The sequence below is a fragment of the Centroberyx affinis genome, unplaced genomic scaffold, assembly GCF_046629955.1.
Source record: "Centroberyx affinis isolate AG114_WGS23_722 - 3 ecotype Tasmania unplaced genomic scaffold, CSIRO-AGI_Caff_v1 ptg007507l_1, whole genome shotgun sequence".
Classification (NCBI taxonomy): Eukaryota; Metazoa; Chordata; class Actinopteri; order Beryciformes; family Berycidae; genus Centroberyx; species Centroberyx affinis.
The window spans coordinates 35,515-62,602 of record NW_027283785.1 but is presented as its reverse complement, the minus strand read 5'-3'; the positions used below and the strand labels follow the sequence as shown (position 1 = coordinate 62,602).

The window sequence follows — 27,088 nt, the reverse complement described above, 5'->3', positions numbered from 1 at the left end:
TTTTTCAGTTTTTAAATAGTTGCCAGAACAAAATATATATTGCCCATTACAATTTAGTTGCATCCTAAATCTAATGTAATCAAACATTTGGTGAACAGGGCGATGTGGTAATATGTGTCCAACTAAGACCAGCTGTACTGGGTGATTCTGACAACACTTAAATCAGGTTTGTGTCATTTGAATTGGCTGGCTAGAAGCTTTCTATCCTCCAACCCCTCAGCAATACCACACCTTTTCAGAATCTGGTCTACTCATGATATTCTTATAATGTTGCAATGCTAATTCTTTGCGCCTGTTGTTTGGCTGTTGATCGCATTTGATCACATCAGTGCATGGCTTTTGAGTTAGTGCAACATTGTGGTGTGTATAACAATCAGTCTGCAGAAGTGAGAATCTACATATAGATGGTACAACTATAATCCAGTCCCAAACCTTCTCTTTATCCTTTTATACCAATGAGATGCCAACTGGAAGAGAAATGTGGGTATGCAAGAAACTTCGAAACATGATTTATTTCAGTTCATATTAGCACAAAACAATCCTATGTCTAGTGTCCTACTCTTCTCACATCAGTCCATAATTATTTAAAAAAAATAGCTTGAGGGATTTTGAAATGTGGTAGAAAAGGTTTGATTCATGTCTGCTGTAGGCGATGGATAAAATTTGAATGGCTGACATGTTGATCCACACCACTGAGTGCACAGTGTCCTCCAGAATTATTAGCACCTTTGGTAAAGACGAGCCAATAGAAAGCTGTAAAAAGGCAAACAGGTTTTCACACAAGTGATGTTCATCTAAACACTGAGTTTTAGCATTGTGTTCATTCACAGCCACACAGCAGAGGTTGTGTATTTTCATGTGGCATGTAGCAATTAGCACACTGCATTATTTGGACTTTAACTTTGCAAATAATTGTGATTTTGTTTGTCTAAATAAATGACTTTGAATATAGTCTATTAGTGCGCTTGTGAAGCAACACACTCACACTCTTCCGCATGCTTTTGTTACTCATTTCATACATTAAGCTATGAACTCCATCACTACTTTTTAAGATATCTGAATTGTTTTCACAGATATGTGAATGGCAGTATGTTTAGGTGAGGTAGAGGGTTGAGGCTCCACTCCAGCTCTCAAACACATTGTGGTCAATGCACTTCATAGACTTCCACTCCATTATTAACCCTCTGCTTTTCAGTATTGGGTTGACACTACTCAATAATATTTTCAAGGTATATTCCTTGTATTTAGAACTTGTATTTAATGATTATTTTATCATTTACTGTGGCCTACTTTATGCTTGTATACACAACTTATTTATACAACTTATTCATTTTTAACTGTTCCTTTTCAGTATTACAACTTGATTTTTTTCCTCAAATATACTGAATACTTATACAGTCTGCCAGTGCTAAAAAACATGACAGCATATAAACTCCTACAAACCATCCGACCATATTGCACATTCAAGCACAACATTTAGAAAATGTACTTTGTCGGATTCAATTATGGCACTTTTTTATTAACTTTTTTATTTATTAAGCAATCAAGGTGCTTTCATAAAGAAAGGAGCTGGGTTAAATTTGGAGCTTTTTTGTGATTTCATACAAGTATATACTCAGAAAATAAAATTATACTGTAATTGGTCTTGCTGAGTTATAAAGCTTTTAGCATTCCAGCAGCTTCCTTTATTATAACTATTTGAAGCTTCTTTCTTTCTTTCTTACAATGCAATGTGCTCTCATCATTTTTCATCTTGATTTTTTTCTCAAATCATACTGATTATTTGTATATAATGCTGATGCTCAGTGAAGTTGATGGCATTTTTTTTTTACAGCCTTTTTGACTCCAAGTGTTTCAACAATTCTGGAGGTCAGTGTGCGAGTACAGCCCCATACCTATAGTCACAGACAATAAAACAACTATATTGTAACACAATATTGTACAGGTGTATTTTTGCATTGGCTTGGACAGGAAAAGAAAGAGTCAGGCCACTGTTAGATGGCAAATAAACATCATATAATCAGCCCCCTCCCCTCCAAAGAAAATGATATTATGCAATATCAAGAGGGGAGCGGGCGTTAACCGGCAGAATTCAACACATTTAGAAAGAATCTTAAATAACATTTGTGTGTTTAACGATTTTGTGTTTAGTCTCCGTTTGAGTTGTATGTAGCCACGTGACTGGAACCATACGTTCAAGGAAGTAAGCACTCTAATAGAAGTAACCACACAATATGTCACCATGAAACCATGAATATAAATATACATACACATTTACAAAAGCCAGGTTTTTCAAAAGTGCTGCAGACAGTGGTGTAGAAAACAGGAGAGGATAGAGGATCACGATGCAATCCAGGACTCGACTCTGCAAAGCGTTGCGTATGCAGTTGCTGGAAGTATTTGGTACGTCTTTTAGTCCCCGGACCAGAACCCATTGAAACTGGCCTCTAATTAGACGGGACCATATCCTTTATAACCGGTTCTCTGTTTAAGTAGGTGGCCCAGTAGACGAGGTTGAAGGAGCCGAAGAGAACCGGGAACATAATCCTTGACATCCTGTCGATTTTGCTCACGCTGTTGAACGTCTTCTTGCTGTCCGGGGCCTTGCCGTCCGCCTTGGCCTTGTTGGGCTCCGAGGCTCCGCCTTTGGCGATGGTGGGAAGCATGCTGGAGTCCTTGGTGATGTTCGGCGCGTAGTTGGCCACTGCTACGGCATAGGCGTTGTTCTTCTTGACCACAGATGCCCTCTCTTTTTCTGTTGAGAGACCGAAAGGATTAGGAGCAGTGTAAAAAAAATATATAAGTAAAGTATCAAAAATACAATACATTTTGACAGGGATGCACTTCAAATGTTGTGTATTTTTTGCAACTTTCCAACTTGTTTTCATGTCTTATACACAAGATTTGGATGTCAGAATTGTACAGTATTACAGCTAAACTGACTGTTATATCTTAACTTGTGTATGTAAAGAGTAAGGAATGGAGGCGCATGTTAAGATCTTCACAAAATGTGGCCTCATTTACAACAGGCCATCACAAATTATGATAGGGGGAATATTATAATAGAAGTACACTTTTACTCAGGCCTACCATGATTTAGAAAGTTTGAATGAGCAGAAGATTTGGTGCACAGTTTTGTTTCGCAAGTTTGTTCATCCAACCACTGTAAATGTTAACTAGAAGAATTACAGGAGTTACACTTAAAAATTGCATTATGGCATTAATAACATTAATTTAAATGGAGTGGTCAGTGATGTCTTTGACAAAATTGTATTACTTTTTATTTCACCCTAATCCAGTATTATATTGTCAAAGTATAAAGTAATTGTTTTCCCTCCATAAAAATAAACTGTATCACTTCTCTGGATCTATTTGAACTGCTATTTTTTTTTTTACACGCATTTGAATTAAATTCACAGGTTTTTATATACCTTGTTTTTACTTATCTTTTTGTATTTGCTTGTTTTATATAACCACATTTCAAATTCATGTCTGTCACTTGTACATAAAGTTGTCTGACAGCTACCATTATCACAGCTGTACACAGTTAGACACAGAGTAACTCCCCTGGAGCAGTTTAGGGGTTAAGTGCTTTGCCCTAGGGCACATCATAGTTATTTATGGGCAGAGTGCATCGTTGGCACTTCTCCAGTCACTTTCAGAGCCGAAACCAAATTTCCGGTACTGGAATTCTAATCAGCGGTCTTTCTATCCCGAGCTTGCCTCTGGCCTGTCACGACTACCACGCTCTCTTGGCTAACAATACACTGAAAGAATTGCACTGATTGAAGTTTTAGTTATACAAACATTTCTCGGAGGCAGAGCTGCTCTGCAGGCAGAAATAATCTCATAGTTGAGTTAAATCTCAATGGTCAGAGCCAAAGAACACAGTTTTTCTGGCTTAGTAACGTCAGACTGAAGCCCAGTGAAGAGACAAGAGGTACAAGAGGAGCTAGCTAATATTATGAAGCCTTGCTAATGCATAAGTTTTGTCTACTGGTATGTTAGCTAGTTAGCCTAGCTGACCTTCCAAGTTCAAATTAGTCATACTAGCCTATAGCTATCTAGGTAAGCTAATTAGCTAGCTGCTGACCTTCCAACAGAATGACATGTTCATGAATGAATGAAAAGTCGTCATTTATATTTTTTATTTATATTTTGACCACAGATCCTTTTTGCCATTCAAGTTTGCTAGTTTGCGCTCTAAAAAAATGTTTTTTTGGCTCCTCCCATTGATGTTTAAACCAACCAATGATATTATTTCTCTGCCTCTGAGAAATGTTTTTAGAAGCAAAACTCCAATTTGCCTTCTTCAACATACAATGCTATGGATTCTCTCTGAAAATGGAGCCTGTCAGAAGACATGTTTTTTTCCTCATTACCTTCTCATTCACAACGCTCTTCCCATCCCAAGCCCATCCGCGCTTTGTGAAGTAATTGACAGTGGCAAACTCAATCAGAGCAGAGAAGACAAAGGCGTAGCAGACAGCGATGAACCAGTCCATGGCAGTGGCGTAGGCGACCTTGGGAAGGGAGTTCCGCGCACTTATACTCAGCGTTGTCATTGTGAGAACAGTGGTTACACCTGGAATTAAAGAAAAGGAAAATAGTATTTAACAGTGAATCCCTGTACTGAAAGTTCAGCTATGATGTTCATAAAGAGAGGGGCTGCTTTGGACTATCCTTGTCCCCAGCTGTTTATATGCTCCATGGATATCGAACACTATGCAAAGGAAATGGGCATTGTTTATATTATGGACATAAACAGAGCTCCATTTTTTGTTGCGTTGTCTGACTTTGAGTTGTGTTTCACTGGGAAATAAACACTGTAATGAAGCAAGTGGAAAGGGGGGCAACAAAGGGTAAATTAGGCACCTCTGCCCTCACAAATGCTTGATTACAGAGTGATATATCGAGGATTTAGAGTGAAAGGGACGTGACATGTTTCTAATTTTATAGGACAGCAAAAACAAAACAAAATGATAAAAAAAAATTATTCAAAACATAACACAGCAACCATTCATATTTTTTAGAGATTATTGAAAAAAACATTCTTTTTGCACCAAGGTTTTCACTTGAATCTTTTGGATTTTCACCTTTATTTCAGTGTTGTTTATGATTACAAACATGTTTCTGTTGATCATCAGATAGAGCTAAAGAAGAAATTTCCAATGATATATAATATTCATTTTTGGCCAAGATGTCACTGACGCCCCTCTAACACTATGGCTAAAGCTGACAGGCAGTCAACGTTTTTGAGGAGGATTATCTGATTATCTCTATTTGATTAGGATAATCAAATCAAATGAAAATAATGAATGCTTTTCCCTGCTTTTACCTACTGTATCTCTGCCACTCTGCTCTTCTCAAGGAATGGAATCTGTCGTTTCCCCTTTTCAAAACGAGTGTTGGTCAAAACTAGACATTACTGTCCTTTGTGTCTTTCCAGTGTGAAGTTACGATGACCCCACTGGCTCCAATGACCACTGACCTTCAGTAATGCTTTAACAGTTGGGGACAGGTTTAGTGTTGGGCTTTATGCGCTCTGTTCTTGACTTCCATACCTGGTCTTTCCCCAAGCTAACCAGTCTTAGGTCACTGTTATTAGTTCCGCTTGACTTTTAAATGAGTTCAGCAATAGGCCCATTTCTCATTGACTTGTGGTGACGTTATATTTTATATTTCGACTTTACTGGTGTCCAGCAAGCAGCAACTCAATTTCTGAGGTGTTCAGATCCACTAGGTTCTGGAAATAAATTTGTTTACCTTATAAGTCTTTCCATCTGTAGGATAAAATCCAGCAACAATTTATCCACAGGCAGTAATAAATCCACCAACAATAGCTCTACCTTGCAGGTGAAATCACTAAAATAGGCTGGAATTTGTTTTCTCTTGGCAGTAAGAACAGCAAGCAGGGTTGACATACCAGCATGCACACATTTTGTGCACTTTGTCAAAGTACATAGGTGCAAAATGTAAAGTACACAGTACTTTTCAAACTTTTTCCACTCTCAGTATTGAATTGGTGTCAACTTGGATAAGACTCAAAAACTATCCTGTTTTTATGTGTGCCCGACAATTTGTCATCCACTTTTGACCCTTTACTATTTTTGTCCCCCATGTTGACAAAGCTTGAGTGAATGATGCCACTTGCCATCATGCGTGTTGCTTGAGATCTAGCATTAATAAAACTGCAACTAAATTCCATCAGTTCCATTAGGAATTGGGCTATGTGAATAAGATACAGGTTTATATTGCGTTTACTCCTACTACTAATAATAATAACTTTGGTTATATTCTTTGAACAGATTGACAAGCTTGTTCAATGTCCTGGCAAGGACAGACACTTACCAAATACAGTCCTGGCTGGCACCGATTCTCTGTTCAACCAGAAAGACACTTGGGAGAGAATGACGGTCATGATGCATGGGAGGTAAGTCTGGATGACAAAATAGCCAATCTTCCTCTTCAAATGGAAATGAGCTGTCATGACTGTATATTCACCTGTGGAAAGAAGATCCAGGGTCAATTTAAACCACCAACACTACTACTACTTCTAATAATAATAATAATAATAGCATTGATTGCATTTAATGAATTAAATTAATTACGGTATACACTGATATCTTAACATCTCTGTTACTGATTTCTAAATGAGACATACAACCCTCGGATAATATGTCCATAAATGGCCATAAATGGCCATAAATGTATTTGTCATTCTGACGATCTTCAGTTGTGCATGAAAGGCACTGAATTTCATTCATTTAAAAACAAAACAACGACGACAACAAAGAAGTCCAGACCTATTTATATAAAACCCAAGCATTTAAAAGATAGGTCAAGGCCTACTTATATAATGATGAACTAAAATACATCATTTCTAAAAATATTTATCATCATAAATATTGATAGAAGCCTAAGGCTGTCCAAAGGAGTTAGAGCTAGGAGCAGAACACAGAGAGAGAAACTGATGGTGGGAAATTTGCATAAAGCACTGTGTTGCATTTGGTTATCTGCACGGATTGAAGATGTCAGCAATGCTTCTTTCATGTGAGGTTACTACGCTACAGCCTTTTCCTCTAATTTAGCCTAAGAGAAGCAGATCAAAAGTATTATGCTGCGTATTGTACTGAAATTAAACAGGCCAAGCAGGCAAACAGTGGCCCTCATTTATCAAAAGCCTGTATTCTTTGGATAGGCTACCTAACAGAAATCTACGTAAGTATATTGCATTCACCTGAAAATTCAAATTCAACCCAGTTTTTCCAAATCAATGACATGAGATAGTTAACTCATAATTCTTAGAAAAGATCATAATTCTGAGATAATTATCTCTGAATCGGAGAAAAGCTCTCATAACGCTGAATACTGATGACTTTCAGTAAAGTCCATGATGCTGAGTCCAGGAGTCCAGTGTCTGACCATTGGGATTCAGCAACTTTGTGCTGCCCCACTATATAATTTACATCAATAAAACAGCTTTATTTTTATATGAATATCATACAGAACGCAGCTTTACGATACTTAAGCTTTCTTCTGCAGAGATTAGAATAGCCCTACTTCAGCTGTTGAGAGTACATTTTGGATATAATGATCCGTCCATACATAGAAAACTAGACATTATGATGATTTCCTAACCACAGTGCAAAGCCTAATAGCTGACAAGGCCGTGAAACACTGCCAATGCTGCGGCAGCAGGCAGGCCTTCCAAATGGAAGATATCTCAAAGAGAAGCCAAGATTAGACATGAGAAGAAAAAGATGTGTTACCCATGGCAACAGAACAGAGAAACATAGCTCATTTGCTGCGATTCTGAAATGAAGGCCTTGATACACACTGCCACTTGGCAAGAGGAAAGTCCTTTTCAGCAGTGGGAGGGGGAGGGGGGGGTGTCAATTCCAAGGACTAATCCCAAAAGATTTCTTATTCCCTCCTTTTTTGAACACACTAGTTGTATTGCCTGCATTTTTGCAGTTGTTTGAGGGCTAATTCTCTCTGTTTCTCTCTCTCTCACACACACACACACACACACACACACACACACAGGCGCACACGAAAACACGCACACACTCCAGCACTGGAATTTAGCGAAATTGAGTGAGTGCACTCTCAGTACCCTATGGAGCTCTATATCTTCTGTAATTTAATTTGCATGCCAGCTCCGATGCCTCTATTGTGGATGGGGGAGGAGGATGTACAAGCAAGGAATCCACGGGATGTGGCTGAATTTTCTCTAGAGGAGCTTATGATCCCCTCACTGAGAAGGGAAGACGGTAATTATAGCATGAAGATGATAATCGCATCGTGGTCACAGATGTAGGAAACAAGGTTCTCGGCTAACATCGTTGGAATACCTCACTCCTAGGGGATGTACAGTGTGTAAGCTGTCCAACAGGGGGCACATGCTCTCATACAAGACAATAAGCTGAAGAAATGGAGACATCATAGGAATTCAAAGATGTGTTAAGCCATTTCTCTCTGCTAGACATAGTTCTTTTTTATGTTTTGAAGCATTTGAAGCATTTTTCTGACTAGCTGACTAATTTAATACACATAAGCATTGCCAAGAGAGAGTCAATATAAAGAAGAGTCAATATAAAGGTTTGCCTGGCAAATACAGACATTTCTACTTAAATCGGTAGTTCATCTTAAACACAATGGGTACATGAAGATGCTTATTTAGCTGATAGTTATTTAAATGATGAGGGAGAATTTGGCAGGAAATTGGCACCATTCCACATCTGTCAAAAACAACATAGATTTTTACCTGTATACTAAATAAGAGGTATGACTGCACTAAAGCTTTTGTTTCGGGAGTTATAAATGTATTATACACTGGCTTTCAAGTAGAGTGTTACTCTATTCATTTCTGTTCGCACAGTATTCAGTTTTGACAGTGATTTTTGTGACACTGTTAACAAGCGGTGATTGTTTCAGACAGCACACAACGACGAGTGAGATTCATGGAGATTGGCATTTGAATTGCTTTAGCATAAAAACTGTTGTCTTTAGAAGTCGGACATCGCTGTGTGACAAATACATGTATGGCTGAATAGGGGGATTTCTATACCAGTGTGCTGATAAGCTCACAGGCCGATGCAAGATGTCCCTCCCAGTGAAGCCTGAGAGCACATTCATTCGTGCCAAATGACCTAGTTTGCAAGTACACTACACCAAACACTGACACAGTAGTGATGAATGATTAATTTAAAGTCAGCCAATCAGGAAATGTGGAGTGACTAGTTAAACAAGAGGAACAGTCATTGGCAGACATTCTGTGCTCTATTCAGACATCATACAGCACTTAACCTAGATAGGAGCATTTAGTTCAGATGAAAGGATATTCTTACTCAATGAAATTGAGGCAGGGATTCCCTTGATAGTGGAATACACCCACTTGGGAAACACTCTTGGTGGTAATCCATACCTATAGGGAATAGTGGTGGACCACCTAACTCAGGGACTTGGTGATATAGGATACGCTCTGTTTTTCTGTATTTTATATATTTTCTACATATAGTTCAGAATTCAGGCTTTTATCTAAAGTCTTTTTACATTAGTTCCTATTTGAATTCAGACATGATTTTACAATTGTATTGATAACAATGACTTGGTCTCAACCTGTGCTTCAGAGCTTTTAGTTCCCCGTGGACAGAGGCGGAGCCTGAGTTCTACTGGAAAAGCTCTTTTAGGTATTCTCATATCAAGATTAAAGGCCCTATTTCTGCCACAGGGAAAATCACACTTCATTTCACTGAATGGGGTCTTTCATTGAAAGATTTTTTTTGTGGCACATATAAGTGGGTCTATATTTGGTGCTCAGGATTTCATGCCACTTTGGATGCCATCACTGACTTTCACCCACTCTACCCTGGAATACCTCGAAACTTGAGAGAAAGAAGTCCTGCAGATGAAAAGTGGAGCAGCTTGTGAGGAAAAGAGGACTCGCTGTACACACTCAGCCACATAAAGAACACCTCAAACTCTACATCAGTGCTTTGCAAACCACCCACTCCTCCCTCTACTTTAGTGTTGAAGTCTGGAAGCGATAACCCCCGGGTCAATATTCTCTACCAGCAACAAACTTCTCAAACTCTTGCACTCTTTCACCATCGGCAAATGCAACTCACTCCCTACATTCTTCGGAACAATTCACAGCTCCACCCCCCCTAAAGCATCACATCTGACATCATCTTAGTGGTTGCTGGCATGACGATTTCTACTTGGACCCTGGATCTGATCCCCTCCACCCGCGTTACAGCCTGTCTCCCAATAATCAGGACTCCATTACTATCACCATCATCATCATCATCATCATCATCATCATCATCATCATCATCATCATCATCATCATCATCATCATCATTATCATCATCATCATCGTCCATTCCAAAAAGCTAGTTCAGTCATGTTTGACATACATGTCGTGATAACTTGTCTGCCTGTCTCTGTTTGGCAGGTCTGTCAGGTCTATTTTGGGGTCCCCCAGGGATCCATTATAGGTCCTCACTTATTCTTACTTATTCTTACTGTATGCTCACCCACATTAATATTATCCATACAAAGGCATTCTCTTTCACTTTTACACTGATGATACACAACTTTATATAGCAATTAAGCTTGGTGATATAATACAAAAAGACCTGAATCCTGTATGGTAGACAACACAAGACTCCCTAAGCAGCAAAGACCTCAGTTGTCAGACCTCTGTCTTAATTGCAATGGCTGTACGGTTAGCCCAAAGGATTCTGTCAAAAATCTTGGCAATTATCTTTGATCCAGACTTAAGTTTCCCAATCACATCAAGGCAACATGCAACACAGCATATTTTCAGTTTAGAAATATCTCCAGGATTAGGCGTTTCATCTGCTTTACAGATGTAGAACTACTCATCCTTACTTTTGTTTCTTACAGAGCTTACTCCTGCCAAGATCTACTCTCTGGCTCTCTCTCCAGCAGCTCCCTGCAAATATATGTATTGATTATAAAGCATCACATGGCCTTGTGTCTCAATGCATCACTGATTTACATACTCCCTACCAGCCTGCCCATAATCTCCAGTCACAGGATGTCAGATTCCTTGTCAATCCCAGCAATTGAGAGAAAACAGCTGTGAACCTTCTCCGGTAGGACTCCCACCCTCTAGAACAAGCCTCCTGGCCTTGTCAGAGAATCAGAGACCGCCTCTGTATTCAGAGATAAATCCAGACTCAAGGTCCATTAATTTAGCACAGCTTACAACCTACCTTAGATCCTACCTTTCCACACACTCTCATATTTACACACACACACACACACACACACACACACACACACACATACACACAAGCTCTGGCCCCATTTCTTGGAATCTGTGTTAGTTTGTTTTCATGGAATGTACTAGTTCTATTTATTAATTTTTTTGTTCTCATTATCTCTTGTTTTATTATTGCAGATTTTTCGATGTATTTGTGCTCTGTTTTCTGCATAGCAGTTTGTTACAAACGTGCTTGTTAAAAGTGTTTTATAAATACATTTGACTCAACAACTGATTTTCTTTGATAGAGCATCTTTCTATTTCTGTACAGCTGAGCGGCCCCTAACAGAGCCAGGGCTGCTTGATGGCAACATGCGTCTGGAATTTCTTTCAGAACTGCCACACTTCTCAGTGCTTTAAAAACCACTGGTTTCCACAAGTTTCTTCTGTTAAAACAATTTCTAAGAATAAATAAATTAAAAAAAAACAGCCTTCAACTGGCTACACTTCCTTTAGGCCAATTCTACAACGTCTTACTGTCTCCTCCTTTTTACTTTTTTTTTTTTAACTCTGGACTTACAGTATATTGATCTTTTTTGGCTTTTTCCTGTTAGGCGCTTCAAGATTTTCTTCTGAAAAGGAGAGTCGCCATTGAAAGAGATGCTACTCTTCTCTAGGACTCCATAACGACAATCAAAACCCCAGCTGTCCCTGCCCCAACCTCTGGGTTAAAATGATCCTGTCAACTACTGAGCTCGTCACTGTTGGATACACTTGCTGATGCCTCCTCTCCAGCCTCGTTTGAGCGGAACGCACCTTTTTCTACGCACACCGAGTTATTCGCTCTCTGTGCCCGGAACATAGCTTTTCTTTGTCGGTTAATGCACCGCTGCACTTTTGTGAGACACGCCTGTGTATTTGGGCATCAACATAAGACAGTTGAATCGCTAAAGGATACAGCAGCCATTCATTCCTGCTGGAGCTCCCCTGTTTGTGTCTCTGACAGCTACAGCAGACAGATGTGCTCCCTTATGTCCAGCTCCGCCTCCAGATCTCTCACTGTCTGTCTCTTTCTTTCTTTTTGATTTCTTATTGACATCTCAACATTGGCTGAGGAATTTTCTCTACCCTGCCTTTGGAAAAAAACACACTGTACTGCATCTGAATTTTCCTCATCTTTGTTCTCCGAAGGGGGTTCCTGTAAAGTGGAAAGGCTTGTTGGAGCAGCAGTTTGACTGTTTGTGCTGCTGTTGGGTCACGCTAAATGAAGATGTACAAAAAACAGAACAAGGTAGGAAAGTCAAGATACATGAATTTGTTAGATCCCTATTTGTCAAGCAGAGGCAGCCAGGACAAAAATGTCTATCTTGCAAGTCCAATAAAGTGAATAATAAAGAAGATATAACCCAGCAAGCATTTAACAGAAGGCAACGTCCAAGTTCAATATCAACCAAACAAGCACAAACTTTTTCACACATATTATGGGACCCTAAAAATTGGTATTATTATTATCTGTTTTCATTTTCTTGAGCATCACCACATTTGGAGAATATGCAACTCAGCCTTTCTTTCCTATTTTTGAGGCATTTTAAAGCTGGAGGAACATTTACTGCAGTGGAGGCGGGTCAGTAGGAACTGAAAGAGTCATAATATGGATTCAACTCTCTCTACGCAACGCCACACCTCCACAAACGCTTACCTGTGCTCGATTTGATCGTTTCTTGTCCGACCGTTTGTCCGAGAAGGTCGTACTGGTTCAGGCGGGAGCTTTCTCCCTCCACCACCACAGAGTCAGAGGCATTTCGAGTCCAGGCGTAAGTCACTTCTGAAATTGTGTAAGCATCTAAAAAAAGACAAAATGATAAAACCAGAGGGGATAAATCCAGGGCAGTCACTACCATTGATGATTTCCAAGAAATGATTTCAATGACACAAATGAAAAGCCCAATATAGTGCGTTTGATGCTGGGTTACGGAAACACATTGTATAGTAGAGGGATAAAAACTCTCAGTGGAAACACCCTTGGTTGAACAAGTAATTTGTAAAGTGCCTCAACTGCCAATCCATGAACAGGGACATTTGCCCTTTTCAATCAATCAAAACATAAATTGAATATGAAAATTAAAGACTTGCCTCCTAACCTAAGAATGTCTGATGAAATGGAATAATAGAAAGGTTTTCTTCATATTCTATGTATTTAATTAAAATTCCAATAAATTACTACCAATCCTGCTATGCTACTGATTGTTGCAACATTGTTTCAAACCACCAAAGACTTGGACGGAGTGACATACAGTAGGTTGCTACACTGATGCATCGAAAATAAATGTGCAACAAAATGAACGTGAGGAGTCAAGGCATTTGACACATGACCCACCGGGTACTGATGCTCTGATTCTTAAACCTGAGTTCAGTCGAATGTTCTTAATCGCCCTAGCGTGTGTGTGTCTGTGTGTGTGTGTGTGTGTTTGTGAAAAGGGTAGCACTGCCACAGGAAACAGATGAGAAAATTTGTCACATGTTCCAGTAACATAGCCAGCTTGTTGCAACTGGAATTCTTGAAATATCTAAATTTTTCATCATTTTTTTTTCATCATTTTGATTGCTGATGTAAGTTTTATTGATCTTTGTATGGCTACTGCCAGAGCGAGCCATGCTTTCCAGTTTCACTTGGCTCTTAGGCTACTTCCATGCCAACAAAAAAGTGAGGAAAAGAAATAGCATTTTACTTTAAGTTCCCTCGGGCGCTATCATCATCAGAGTTACTCACAGCTGCCAAATTTCAGTGGACAGGAGTGGAAGTCCATGGGGAAATCCTCCAGATGCATTGGGCACTCGGCATGCACAGTTAACCTGCATCCAATCCACGGAAAAATTAAGAAGGTTTTGTAAATGCATGAAAAGTAAACAGCATAGATTAGGCACAGTCTCAAACAACTCACAAGCCCCATGCACTATTCAAGACGCTTTCCATCTGTAATGCCTTGAAGAAACAAATAATTCATCTGCACTGTAATCGGTGGTAGCAAAGTAAACAAGGCACCGCAGAGACCAGCAGAACCTAAAAAAGTTTTGTCTATGAGAAGATTGTAGGTTTCGTCTTTGATAAGAAATTGCATTGTATGCAACTGTAGTGTTCTATTATGTCTATTGCAACATTCCACCATCGCAAAATAACTAATAACTAAGGCATGGTGACACAAGGACAAGGTTGAATGGAAACAGGAGGCATGAGCAAAACATTTGGAGAAATGGGATTCTTATGTGTTGACACTGGAAGTACTATAGGGCCATCCAGTGTTTTTGAAGGTAATTCCAACCTAAATCAATCTTTCTTGGTTCATCAAATACAAATACAACTTTGTCTGTGGTTGTGTTTGTGCAACTTGATTTACCGCATGGTGTAGAGCAGCGTCCCGTCATCTTTAATCCTCAGCAGTTTGTTAGGCATGGTCATGTTATGAGCCACGGACTTTTTCCCATTGTGGAAGAACGTGTCCGGGGTCCAGATTTTACTTGCCATCAGGTTGTTGAGGGGCAAGATATTCATCGGTCCATCGAATTTCAATCTTTCGTCTTTCCAGCTTTGCCGGAAGAAAACGTCTATTGTGTACTCCTGTGGGCAGAAGAGATGAAATGAACACATTTTTTCTGTTACTATTACTTATTACTCTATTAGTACATTTGAACTTTCAAATGTATAAATGTAATTGATTCTCATTCCTGGACAAAAATACAAAAGAAAAAACATTCTCTCTGCTCTGGTTGACCAGAACCGACAAGCAGCAGTTCTTTACGACTGACTTTGCCTGTCACTTTAAAGCCTGGCCGCTGTATGGGTTTTGATTTTTGTCAAAGCTCCATCAAGGTGCGGCCCGCGGTGCTGGGGTGCCTCACAGCTCTCTGAGCCAGTGTTTTCCTAAGCTGGCTCTGAGGCCAACCCAACCCCTTGACCTACAATCCTCTCTTGTCAAAAGAAGCCACGCACAAGAAGGGATTTAGGGCAGAAAGCACTGCACTGTAAAATGTGTGTGTGTGTGTGCACATGAGTGTGTATGTTTGTGTGACAGACAGAGAGAGAGACAGAGAGAGAGAGAGAAAGAGAGAGAGAGAGAGAGAGAGAGAGAGAGAGAGGGGAGAGAGAGAGAGAGAGAGAGAGAGAGAGAGAGCAGTGTTTCCCCCAGAATTATATTCTTGTCTGTGGAAAAGCCTGTGAAACAGCATTCAGACCATCATGTGACACTAAAACTCTCCACTGAAACCCAGACTAATGAAATTATTTTTGATGGGTTAGCAGCTCTTTAAGGCAGGCTGACCCAGCCCACCTATAAAACGGAAGGGAAACTCTCTGTGTGTATATGGGCCCATTTACAGTACTGCAGGGTAAGAAAGTAAAGCTGTTTTTGGCTTCTGGTTTTAAAGAAGCCTCTTGCCGCTTGTAAATGTACCGCTCTCTTTGCAGGTAGATGGGAGATGGGGGATTTTTTTCACTTCCCAGCTTCCCGGACTTCCTATAAATCCTGTGAAGCAGCCGCCACACCAATCAGCCGAATTGCTCTTCAGCATCTGAATAAATCAATCAGGTCAGAGGAGAATATTCCTGGCCCTTGCTCATTTTTATTGGACATTTGTCCAGGAACAATGCCTGACACAAATCATTCACTGTAGCCTGTAAGCCACGTGCCCACTCTCGCAGTACCGTAAATGACTTATGAATAAATTATAATGCTATAATTTACCATGCCTGGGTATACATTGAGACAATATTACAGTTCAGACATATTAGTGGCTTACTTCCTAGGTAATTAGCTCTAATGGCTGTAGCTAATGTATTCAATGACTTCCTCTGCTAAAGTTGGAAGGAGGCTTTGTTTTCACCATCTGTTTGTTTGTCTGTTTATTAGCAAGATATCTCAAAAAGTTATGAACAGATTTGGCTGAAATTTGGTGGACAGATCGCCCTTGGCCCAAAGATCACTTAATGAGATTTTAGTGGTGATCTGCTATTATGAGGCATTCATGTGCTGATGGGAAAGTCTGACATCCAGCACTTCCAAGTCAGCTGTTAAAACAGCATTGCATTCAAATGCTATTTTGTCGAAAAATCAAATCCAGAAGACAAACAATAAACAAACATAAATTGTTACGGAGGTTGCAGCTTTGCAAGTTGGAGAATTGTCCAGCGTTGGCGGAGGCTCGCATGCTACCGAGTGCCTTCTATATGATTCAGAGGCCACTGCACTGTACCCCGGCATCATAACTGTTAAATCAATAGTTCAATCATTTGAAAAATGGGTCTTCAACGATACTGTCATTTTAAAGAGGCACCGATGATATCATGCGAAGGTGGGCACATGTTTCAGAATGATAAATAGAAAAAGCGCAGGATAAACAAAAGAGTGACTTGAATAACAAGAGGATTTTCAATAATTTATAAGGTGAAAATTGTCAGAGGAGTAGTCATCATGCCGTGGCGTGGAATACTTGTCTCACTTCAGGTACGGTGGTGTGTGTTGGGGGAGAGAGAGCGAGAGAGTGAGAGAGAGAGAGAGAAAGAGAGAGAGGACCATGTGATTCAGAAAGGAGTGAAAGCAGTACTGGAACTAAGAATAAAGCGAGGCAAGAGAAGCACCTAATCTTCCTCAAACTGAGAGGATGAACAGGGAGCACGAGGGCGGCAGCTAAAGTGCGCTAAAAGAACAAAGATGTGGATGAATAATTAAACACGATGAATAAATATCTGCACTCACCATATCTGTATCTGAAACTGGTCCAAAGCTGGTGACGTAGATGTTTGTCTTCACCTCAGTTACACGATCTGGTAAGAGACAACAATTAGAGGTTCCAAGAGACACCATGGGGGAAAAAACAAAGTAAAAATATGGAGAAAGAGAGAGAAAGCATGGAATATGGATTTTTTCCATAAATAGTTGCATGTAGTTTTCTACAAATAGTTTTTTCTCTGAACTTTCTGCAGCACAGGCCAATTAACCAGGCATATGAAAGCTTTATTTTTCATTGTTTTAAAGAGAACGCACAGGCATTTGGGCTATGACACATACAATGCACTCACAATGTTATGGGTTTGAATTAATAAATAAAATATAAAACAAAAACTTGGATAACAATGGCTTTTTATGTGCAAATTTTACGTGGCATTTAGGAATGTGTTTGAATGCATGCTGCCTTTTGGATATACATTGACCTAGTATTTTAGTGTATTTAATGATGCAACAGTACAGATATAAGGTCTTCTTAAGAATACATTACTTAAAATTAGTGGTGATGACACCTTCTAGCTAAAAATCCCCAAAAAAATCTAAAAACCTACTCTGCCAGAACTGTAAAAAGCAGCAGGGAGGGTAAATGATGAAATATACTGGTTAAAAAGCAGCTCACACAACAATAAAATGTAATATAATTTGTTATCAGAATTAATTTGACAATTCTGTATTTTGAGAAAATCCTCCATAGGTTACATTTTAATAATATCAACATTTTACTCGTTCCATACGCCCTCTATTTCAGATCAGCGAGGCTCTACTGCATGTGCTCGCCTATTCAATGAAACCATACTGTGTATTAGTGTCAGTTCATGGTGTACCAATACGCAACCTGTGCAAGCCAATTCACAAGCAAGTCTTGTAAGACTAATTTACCGCGCCCAAGTGACATGTAAGCTATGATTTTAAGCATATAAAATGTGTCCTAAATGTTCACACTGATGTGACAGATAGGAAGAGCGAAGCCTCATATGCTTCTTACTCGAGCGATGATGTGCCGCTGCGTCGGGGCAAACTGCATCAGGTCCATTTGCTTTTCTCGACACTCTGTCTCTTTCAATAATTACTGAAGCTCCATCTCTTATGCTTGGCCAATTCAAAAAGCTTTCACGTTTTACTCTACACTCCGTACCGCGCGGCAAACAGCATCTCACGTATAATCTACGGCAGTGGTTCTCAATATGGGGTCCAGGGACCACCAGGGGTCCTTGAGGAAGTTCCAGGGGGTCCCCAGCACATTGATGAATTATTAAACTTCACCATTATTTCATTTACAAGAAGTTTAAAAAATGACTATTTTGATCAAAGTTTGACTGTTATCTCTCTACCTACAATACAGATAGTTATGGAATTCTGGACAAAATCATATCTAACAATAATTCAAAATATTCTCAGATTTGTAGAGACAAAATCTCATCAAATGGGGTATATGGCCCTAGTGTGGACTAAATTAGGGTCCTTATAGCCTATGAAAAAGGCTGAGAATCACTGATCTAAGGAGATCATTACTCTTAAGTAAAGTGCTCTCATGCATGGCGAGGCAGGCCGCGCTCCGCAGCCCTCCTAACAAGCAGCAAGACACATAATGGATATGCTCTCTTATTTATGAGCTAATGTAAATCAAGGGGAACCGGCAGGTTGCTTGGTAATAGGTGCAATCCATTTAGCAAGGCATACGGTGGGCTGCATTTATGTATGTAAACCAGGCCTTTGTATGTGAACCAAGCTGATGCACATGATCATGGAAGATCAGAGATTTTTCACTGGAAAGTGACTCACTGAGGCCTCCATTAGTTTGATCTATTTAAGGAGAAAGGCTCTTTGCTGAGGCATACATGAAAACATGAGGTGTAACAACAGCATAATCTTGACATCAACACACAGTCACACTACCCATTTTATCAATGGGACTCTACCTTTTGGACTATGTATTGACTTAATGCTTTATCCTGTAAAATGTGAATGAAAAGGTCAGCTACATGTTTTTGCACTTTGCCATTTGATAATCAGTGTTGTATTATATCACAACATAATAAATCACGGTCCTAGCAAAAAACGCAAGCACTATATAACAACTGCAAGGAGAATCAATAACAAACTGAGGTCTGTGGAAAACCAAAAACACCACCAAATGACAGCTCCAGTGCATTTGCATTTCATGAACTGTAGAGCAAATACACAAGCAGAAAAAAAAACTACAGATAGTTGTACAAATGATGCATCCTTGCAATGGTGAACCTAGAAAAGAACAGCCCCCTGGGGAAAATCCTTGTTTACTATTTAAAAATATCCAGAGTGCATTTAATGCCTAAGGATGCTAGGACACGTATTTATAGGAACAAGGACAATACCTAAAGTTCATTTATTCAGCAAGAGCAGTCCTAAACATGTGCCTTTATTATAATCTGAATCATTTGCTACAGATGGGCCTGCTGAACCATATGTAATTGGTCAGAAGCAACCCGTCTGCGATAGGAGACTGCGCGTCCCACTGTGCAACTATCCAAATGTCAACTTTACTCTTGCCAGTTTGAGCAGAGATAAAGAGCAGGAGAAAACACCTGGTATGTGTTGCACTGCGAGATGGGCCAGGGGGATCGAGCCATATCAACTCAGAAAGCTGCCATCTTTATAAACCAAGCCCAACAGGACCATAATCCAGACTACTCCTGCAGAAGTACACAGACTGACCACAGGAACTTGCCAGTTATTAATTTAAAGTAATCTGAAATCTAAAATTGACATTTTCATATAAATAAATGTCCATTTTGCTACTCTCTATCAGCAAGTGATATAACCCAATAGTGATTCAACCTATATCCAGTTCATAAAAGCTTTTCCATTTGCTGTTATAAACAGCTGGTGTGTGATATCACTTTCCTGGGAAAAACCTAGAGAAACTCAAACTGCATCAACAGAAAATCCAAGGAAAAAGACAACAGGTGATCTCTAGGAAGCACTAGGAGTACTGAGCAACAAAGATGGAGACTAAATAAAAAAAAAATGAGAATCTTGGGGATTCGCACTAGTCTTTTGCACTATAATTGAATATTTAATAGCCCTGGAAATAATATGTTGCCTATTGCAATCGCCACTCAAACTATTCAACTTCCACCTAAAGCAATGCATATTTTATCACTTTATGTTTCTGTGTCATGCAAAATCTTGCATATAGATCTGTGTGTACATACTAAATGATATTATTGTATTATTGTGTTTATTCGTTCATTTGAGTGTATTTGTTCTGTCTCACTAAATCCCACACTATGCACAATTCTGATAACTCGATAGCTGAATTCAGACTTGTGAGCACACTCCAAAATATACAAATGTTCAACATCACCCGTTCTGACATGGGAAAAACCTCTCTAGCTAGAAGTGTCCACTAGTCAGATGAGTGACCCTTATAGCCAACCCTCAACAAGGGTTAAACAATCAGATTTATGATGCTGCTGTTTCACACTGCCAGGGAGAAAACCAGCTTCAGGCGATATTCATCCTGATGCTGGCAACTGACATTGGTAACCGGCTTATGATGTGTTTCATGATACGTTCATGAATTAACAATCAACATTTATGATAGCTTCATTACACATTTATGTGACATGATTTTATGATTTTGTCCTCCAATTTTGCTGGAAAGCTGGAAAAAACAGTAGGAGTTGTAGATAAAAAGCAGTTGGTACTGACTTCAATAAATCAGCTTTTTTAGCAGAATATGCCTTTAACAATAACAGATTCTGTACAATCTCATGGTGCATTTGTGGAGATGACGTTTCCTGTAGTTCTTTCTGAATATGAGAAGAGGATTGTGAGAGTCGTGTGAAAATTTGCAGCTAAGGTGTGAAGATTCATAGTTACAGCTTCATTTTCAGAAGAATACAACTTTTACTTCTTTTTTTGTTAATTAGATACTGCTCAAAAAGCACAGACATGGTTTGTAGAAAAGGATTTTCTCAAGCGCTGTAAACCATGAGCATACAGAGGAGTGAAGAGTCTCACCCTGACTGACCGAGCTGACTGCAGCTATAGCACTGTGGTGAAAATGTGAAGCAAGTCAAAGCGATATATTGAAAATCAACTAAACGAGTTAAAAATACAACGGAAGTCGATGAAGTGGACTGACCACCGTCAGAGTGACCTGAGACATCATCAGTCTCCTCCACTCTAACTTGCCTGAACAATCCATCATCCGTGTGTGTGTGTGTGTGAAAATAATTGGCTATAAAAGAAAAATATCATAAAAAAGCGTAAAGAGTATTGAAGAGAAAAATAATAGCACACAGGTTGCAGCTTTAGCACAGCAAATTGAATCCTGTAAGGTGACGTCAGTAAACTGAACTCATCTTTACCAGCTGGTCTGTGATGCTTTATACCAAAGGAAACCAAAGAGACAAGGGAGGAAAAAGATCTAATGTTGGTGAGTCCAGCTTTCTCTGCTTGCTGCTCGCTGCTGTTTAAGAGACACTTTGGATTTTGCTCTGAAAGGATAATTCATTCAGTTATTTTCAACCTGGGCCTTATTTTCCTAGTTGTTGCCATCATGATGAATGATTGTGTAACTACAAGTAGAATATGTGGGATTTTTTTGTGGGCTCTGTTATCTTCCACCTGGCATCACAAATTGCGTAAGTGTGTCAACACAAGTGGTAAACACAGCAGGGAGTCCATCGATGTCTGCAGTTCAAGGTATTAAAATCAAAGTTATCAGTTATATTCACACTAATACAATCAACCATACTTATAAAAAGTGAGAAATATACTGTATACTATAGTTCATTTATGTTTGAATGAAATACAAATGATTTTGGATGTGGGTGTTCCAACAAGTTAAAACCGTAAAGAACATTTCCTAACTGAAGCACCAAAATCCTGATGTGACTTCGCAGCAGAAAACCATCAGCCATCAAAGTAAGCAAGAAAGTGTGGGAGCAACGCAAAAAAGTAACAAATGGACTATTATAACTGAAATATTGTGATAACTGTTTGATTGCAGTTATTTAAAGCCTTGTTTAACTGCAGTGTGAATGTTTTGTGTTGAAAGACTTTTTGGTTTCAACTGTTAGAGCTTGCTTTGGCCCTTGAGTGTGTACTGGAGAGCAGCGCTCCTGGGTAACTGAAGCTATGTCAAGCTCTACAGTGAAGTAAGTGATGAAATTTTGAACACAATCAATCGTCATCATGGCAAAAACTAGGAAAATAAGGTTCAGGTTGAAAATAACCAGAATTATGCTTTAAATATCAATTTGTCACTTCCTGTGGGCCGAGAAGTACAAACCTGACACCAGAATTTAATTTGGGCAAATGGGACAAATCTAAGGCATCTCAATTAGTGTTGATGGGACACTCCTCTCTGTTGCAACCCCACTTTGTGATTTAGGCTGATAAGACAGGTGGATTTTCACATAAAGAATCTTCCCTATAGCGCAGCTTTAAAGTTGGAATGGAATCCATAGCTTCAAGTATGAAGTTAGAGGATAAAGTTTGGGTGGAAAACAACTTAGCAGCAGAAGTGTGAAGATGAACAGAAGTGTGTTGCCTTGCAGTCACACTAATGATGATGTGGCAGCAACTGTGCTTTCCACATTCACTCTTTGCACCCTGGCTTGATTTCAGCGAATGTGACAGAAACCAATTGCATTTGAAAAAGGCTTGGTGCTGCCTCAACATTTCAAATAGATGGGAAATGTGGAAAATACATACTGTTCGCAGCACTTAGGATTACAATTTAAAGTCCTCAGTAGTTACGTTACAGGCTCCATATGAGAGATAAATAGTTGATTCTGCGTCTTTCAACAATGAAAGCAATAGGCCTATTTAGCCGTCAATAGACTCTGGTTATTTTTGCTATAAATGAATGCAACAGAAAATGTATGCAGCCTATACATTAATTCATTCATTGCTGTAACAATTACAGTTTTCTTTCCTCTCCCCTGAAACCTTCTTGCGGCCCCCGAGGGACACTTGGATTCATTTTGAAAACCTCTGCCCTAGATTCATCTTTTCCGTCTTTATCAGCTGATGATCAATGGAAGCAGTACAATGTATAAACTCTGATCTCCTGCTTCCTGCAATAAGGCGCGGCAGAATGCTCATTAATACAGACCGAGCTGTCCCGGAGCTTAGGAAAAACATTTGAATAATGAAATTCTGTGGTATTCCCCCTGATATATTACACAATTTTGTGTAATATACAGGGAGGGTGTTGGAGGAAACAAATACACAGGACATATCTGTCATTAACTGCTATTTTCTATGAAGGGATTGCATTTTAAACTTTTCAAATTGGAGTGTAAAATGCAGAAGAGTGGGACGGGAAAGCCACCAGCTGGTCGGTCTTCAAATCCATTACTTATTGAAATCTGTATATGTGTAGGGAACTTAATATTTTGAAATCTGCTGTGTAATTCTGCAACACAAATGTGTAATGAAGCTAGAGAGAGAGAGAGAGAGAGAGAGAGAGACAGAGAGAGAGAGAGAGAGAGAATGAGACTATTTGCTGGATTTGAAAATCAGGCTCAATTATTATTCTTTTTTTTGGTGCCACATTATTTGAACCCTTTGAACCCTGAAAGCTGCCATAGGGATTGAATCTATATCCCTGAATGTATGAATGAACACATTCATGAAGCTGTGATGAAGCTCTTTTTCAGTGGAGTGCCAATATGTTTTTCCGCAGATGAGACACACTCCGGTTCGCTCCTGTCCATCTGATGTCATTTTTCCATTTTTAGACTGAAACCTGCACTGTAAATGAGGTCCTGTATACATTAATGGGTGCAGCGCGGTGCTCACACTGTCAGGGTTAGGGGCTCCATTCCCGCCGGAGCCACCTCTGCTAAAAATGGATGTGCTCATGGTGCTTTAAGGCACTTTGGATAAAAGCGTCTAATTTATGTTTGGATGTTTTATAAAATATTCGGATTTGAGCTCAGATGTAACACTGTGGATGCAGCGTGGCTCCGCAGCAGAATTCCCCTCTCTGGAATAATAAAATCAGTCTGACTTCACCAGGAACAGTTTTTGTTGACGGTGTAACAGAAAAAAATCACAAATGTATTTTATCTATTTAGTTCTATAAATCTGCAGTGGAATACACTGATCATATTAAGTGAAATGTGCAAGGATTAGGCCAAATCCAAAAATTCCAAAATGGATGTCGACAGTGGAAATATGGCTGCAGAAATCATATTTGATGGAAACAGGCCATTAAATATTGTCATAGCTCATTTTACTATGAACCTGAGCTACAGTCTAACCATTAGCCATTCATTTGTGCTTTTTTTCAAATATGCTAGCATCACTGTTACTGTAGGTCCAGTCGTACAAGCCAAGAACTGCCTAGCTAAAGGAGGTCTATTCCCCATATGGCAGCTCCTGGGCTGGGCTGATGGCCCTAGGAATTTGAAATTCAAATGGCACCAAATCCTGAGGGAGGAGCTCAGCTTTGGGGTGAGGGGCCAGCTGGAAATGAGATGCCAAACATGGAGGATGATCGGAGAGGTGAGGACGGATAGAGAGGCACTGAAGCTGCACTGAAGCCATAGGAGACGATGTAATTCTCCAGCCTCACCAAACACAATGCATTGTCTTGTGCAGGGATTGGGATTGCAAATATGCGTCAAGCCCACAATGCTTATATATCTTAAAATGTAGCTATCAAACACCTCCGAAGCCCATGAAACTCACATTGGATAAAAAACAACTGAACATTTGGAACATAAAATAGTTAAAAACACCGGTCTACATGCTATATATAAATGCTATATAGTGCTATAAAGTACAAACAGTGCAACAATTTCCAATTTTAAGGCTACATTATACCCGTACTGCGCCACTAAAAATATACTGTTAAAATGTTATGAATGACTCTATGAATGAATCAATGAATGAATCAATGAATGAATCAATGACTGAATCAATACAAATATAAATCAACAGGCATCAGACCTGGAAGACTTCAGTATAAACCCCAGGTTGTGTCACTTTCTAAGCCAGTGATTTGCCAAAGCTCCAATATATTACTGATGATATGATTACTTATGATGATATTACTCTTGTTCATTACAGCCAAACTCTCACTAGCATTACAAGCAACTAAACTGAAACCGAAAGAGCATAAGCCATGTTACATGTGGCTAAATGCAGTGTAGTGTAGCTATGTGCCCCTTCTTGTGATACATGCTATTACATAATGAATAGAAGCACAAAACGAAAAACAAATTATGGTATTTTTGTTAGATAGTGAGAACTTAAGTCTTCGGTTAGTAAAATGATAACACTTTTGCAGATTGGATCCCCTTCATTTTACAGATATTGCATGATGAACTATAGGCAATGATTTTTTTTCCCCATAATGCATATACTGTATACTGTATATAGCATTTTGGAAATGAACCCTTCAAATGTCCTCCTTACCCCCAAGACCAGGCCTTAGTCGATTATCATAGCCATCCAGTAGTCTGTCCAGGATCCGTGTGAACAGGGTTATGTTGGTTTTAAAGGCATCGGATGTGGAATCGGCATTCACTGACCTAGTCAACAGACACACGATTATAACATGACCAGCTAAGGGACACTTTATAGGAATCTGATTACATTTTAACTGTATTTAGACGTAGAATCTGTTTTCCTCAGCGGCCTGATTTACAGAAAGAAAAGGGGTCGTTATTGTCTGGTAGAGATTCCATACATGCCCACACACATACATACATACACACACGCACACATACACACACACACACACACACACACACACACATACACATATCATGGATGACCCAGTTCAAGGCAGAACATTCGTGTGCCATCTGATCTTGGAGCCAAAGCACAATTGAATATGCAAATGTAATCAGAGCTGGAGATTCATGGTAAATGAATTCAGATAAGGTCCTAGATTACAGCTCTGTTTTTCCTCCATCGCCTCACGACTGTAGCTACACACATTTGGTGGAACACCTTCAGGTTAGAGGGGTCTTCTACTTTCAGCAGGAAATGGGAATGTAAATGCATGTTGCTCCTTTTTCATGTTCATTTACACCTGGGTATTACTTCATTTAGACTACATGACTACTCTGATTACCAAGGGTGGAAGTACTTAATTACATTTACTCTTTGTTGGAGCCAATATGGGTGTATTGTTACTGTAATTCAATGGTTTTTTTTATGTATTTGTATTTTTTGAAATCATAATTTTAGTTTTATGTTTTGAGCTACATTTTAAATCACATCCATTCCAGACTATAAATATTGTAGGCTCTCCATTAGCATTGCATCAGAAGCCAGCGTAAATTAAACCTGCACCAAAATTCATGTGGAGGTGAGGTAACTAGCTGCAAATGCTCAAATTTATCCCTGATAGTAGCTTAGTTATCTTCTACTTTTATATCTACAGTATTATTGGTTTGTTTTGCCTGGTTGTTGTTTAGCTAGTTTGTTGGCCTTGCTAGCTAGTTGGAGTAGCAAAAGTAGCATCAATGTAGTAGGTTATTGTATAATAAGTATGGGTAATGGCATGAATTTTTGGAATCTTATTTTTAGAAAGCTCACAATACAATATCACATATTGAACTTACACTGTCCTTTTTACACTGGGAAAGAGCTAATATCTGTTTGTTTGTTTTTTTTGTTGTTTTTTTAAAGTAGGCTAACTAGGTAGCTTTTATGTCCAGTAGCCTACATTTTTATGATAGTTTATACTTTTAAGTAGAATTTTTTTCTACTTAAGTAACATTTCACTAAGGCAACAGTAGCCTTCTACTTCTACTTGAGAGGACATTTTAGCAGGCTCTCACACCTGCTAGCTAATTAACTCAGCTGTGTCAGACCCAGCCTGCTATGAGCGGGAAACTGCATTGACTCCTGTGCATTGTGCGTCCACGTTGCACGAGGAGAGGAGTCCGGTTATGATTGAAAAAGACTTCCCCGGAGACAGATGAGTGATCCCAGCCCACAGCATCGCTTCAAGGCGCCCCCCACCCCCCATTCAAAAGACTCACCTGGTTTTCCAGAGAGCTGTCAGCGCCAGGCAGATCACAAGTAGAGACGCGCTCTCCCTGCTCCACAT

The 27,088-nt window shown here is 39.4% G+C and overlaps 1 protein-coding gene across 1 annotated transcript; it reads right to left on the bottom strand.

Annotated features, from left to right (window-relative positions):
- Positions 1-2,447: 2,447 nt before the first annotated feature.
- On the bottom strand, positions 2,448-27,088 carry LOC139639628 (gamma-aminobutyric acid receptor subunit alpha-2-like). The gene is made up of 10 exons (XM_071513767.1): positions 27,021-27,088; positions 25,441-25,556; positions 16,990-17,057; positions 14,635-14,855; positions 14,010-14,092; positions 12,939-13,082; positions 6,352-6,504; positions 4,383-4,585; positions 3,278-3,290; positions 2,448-2,755 (listed from the first exon to the last, which is right to left on the bottom strand). The coding sequence occupies exons 1-10, from the start codon at positions 27,086-27,088 to the stop codon at positions 2,448-2,450; spliced, it is 1,377 nt and encodes a 458-aa protein (XP_071369868.1).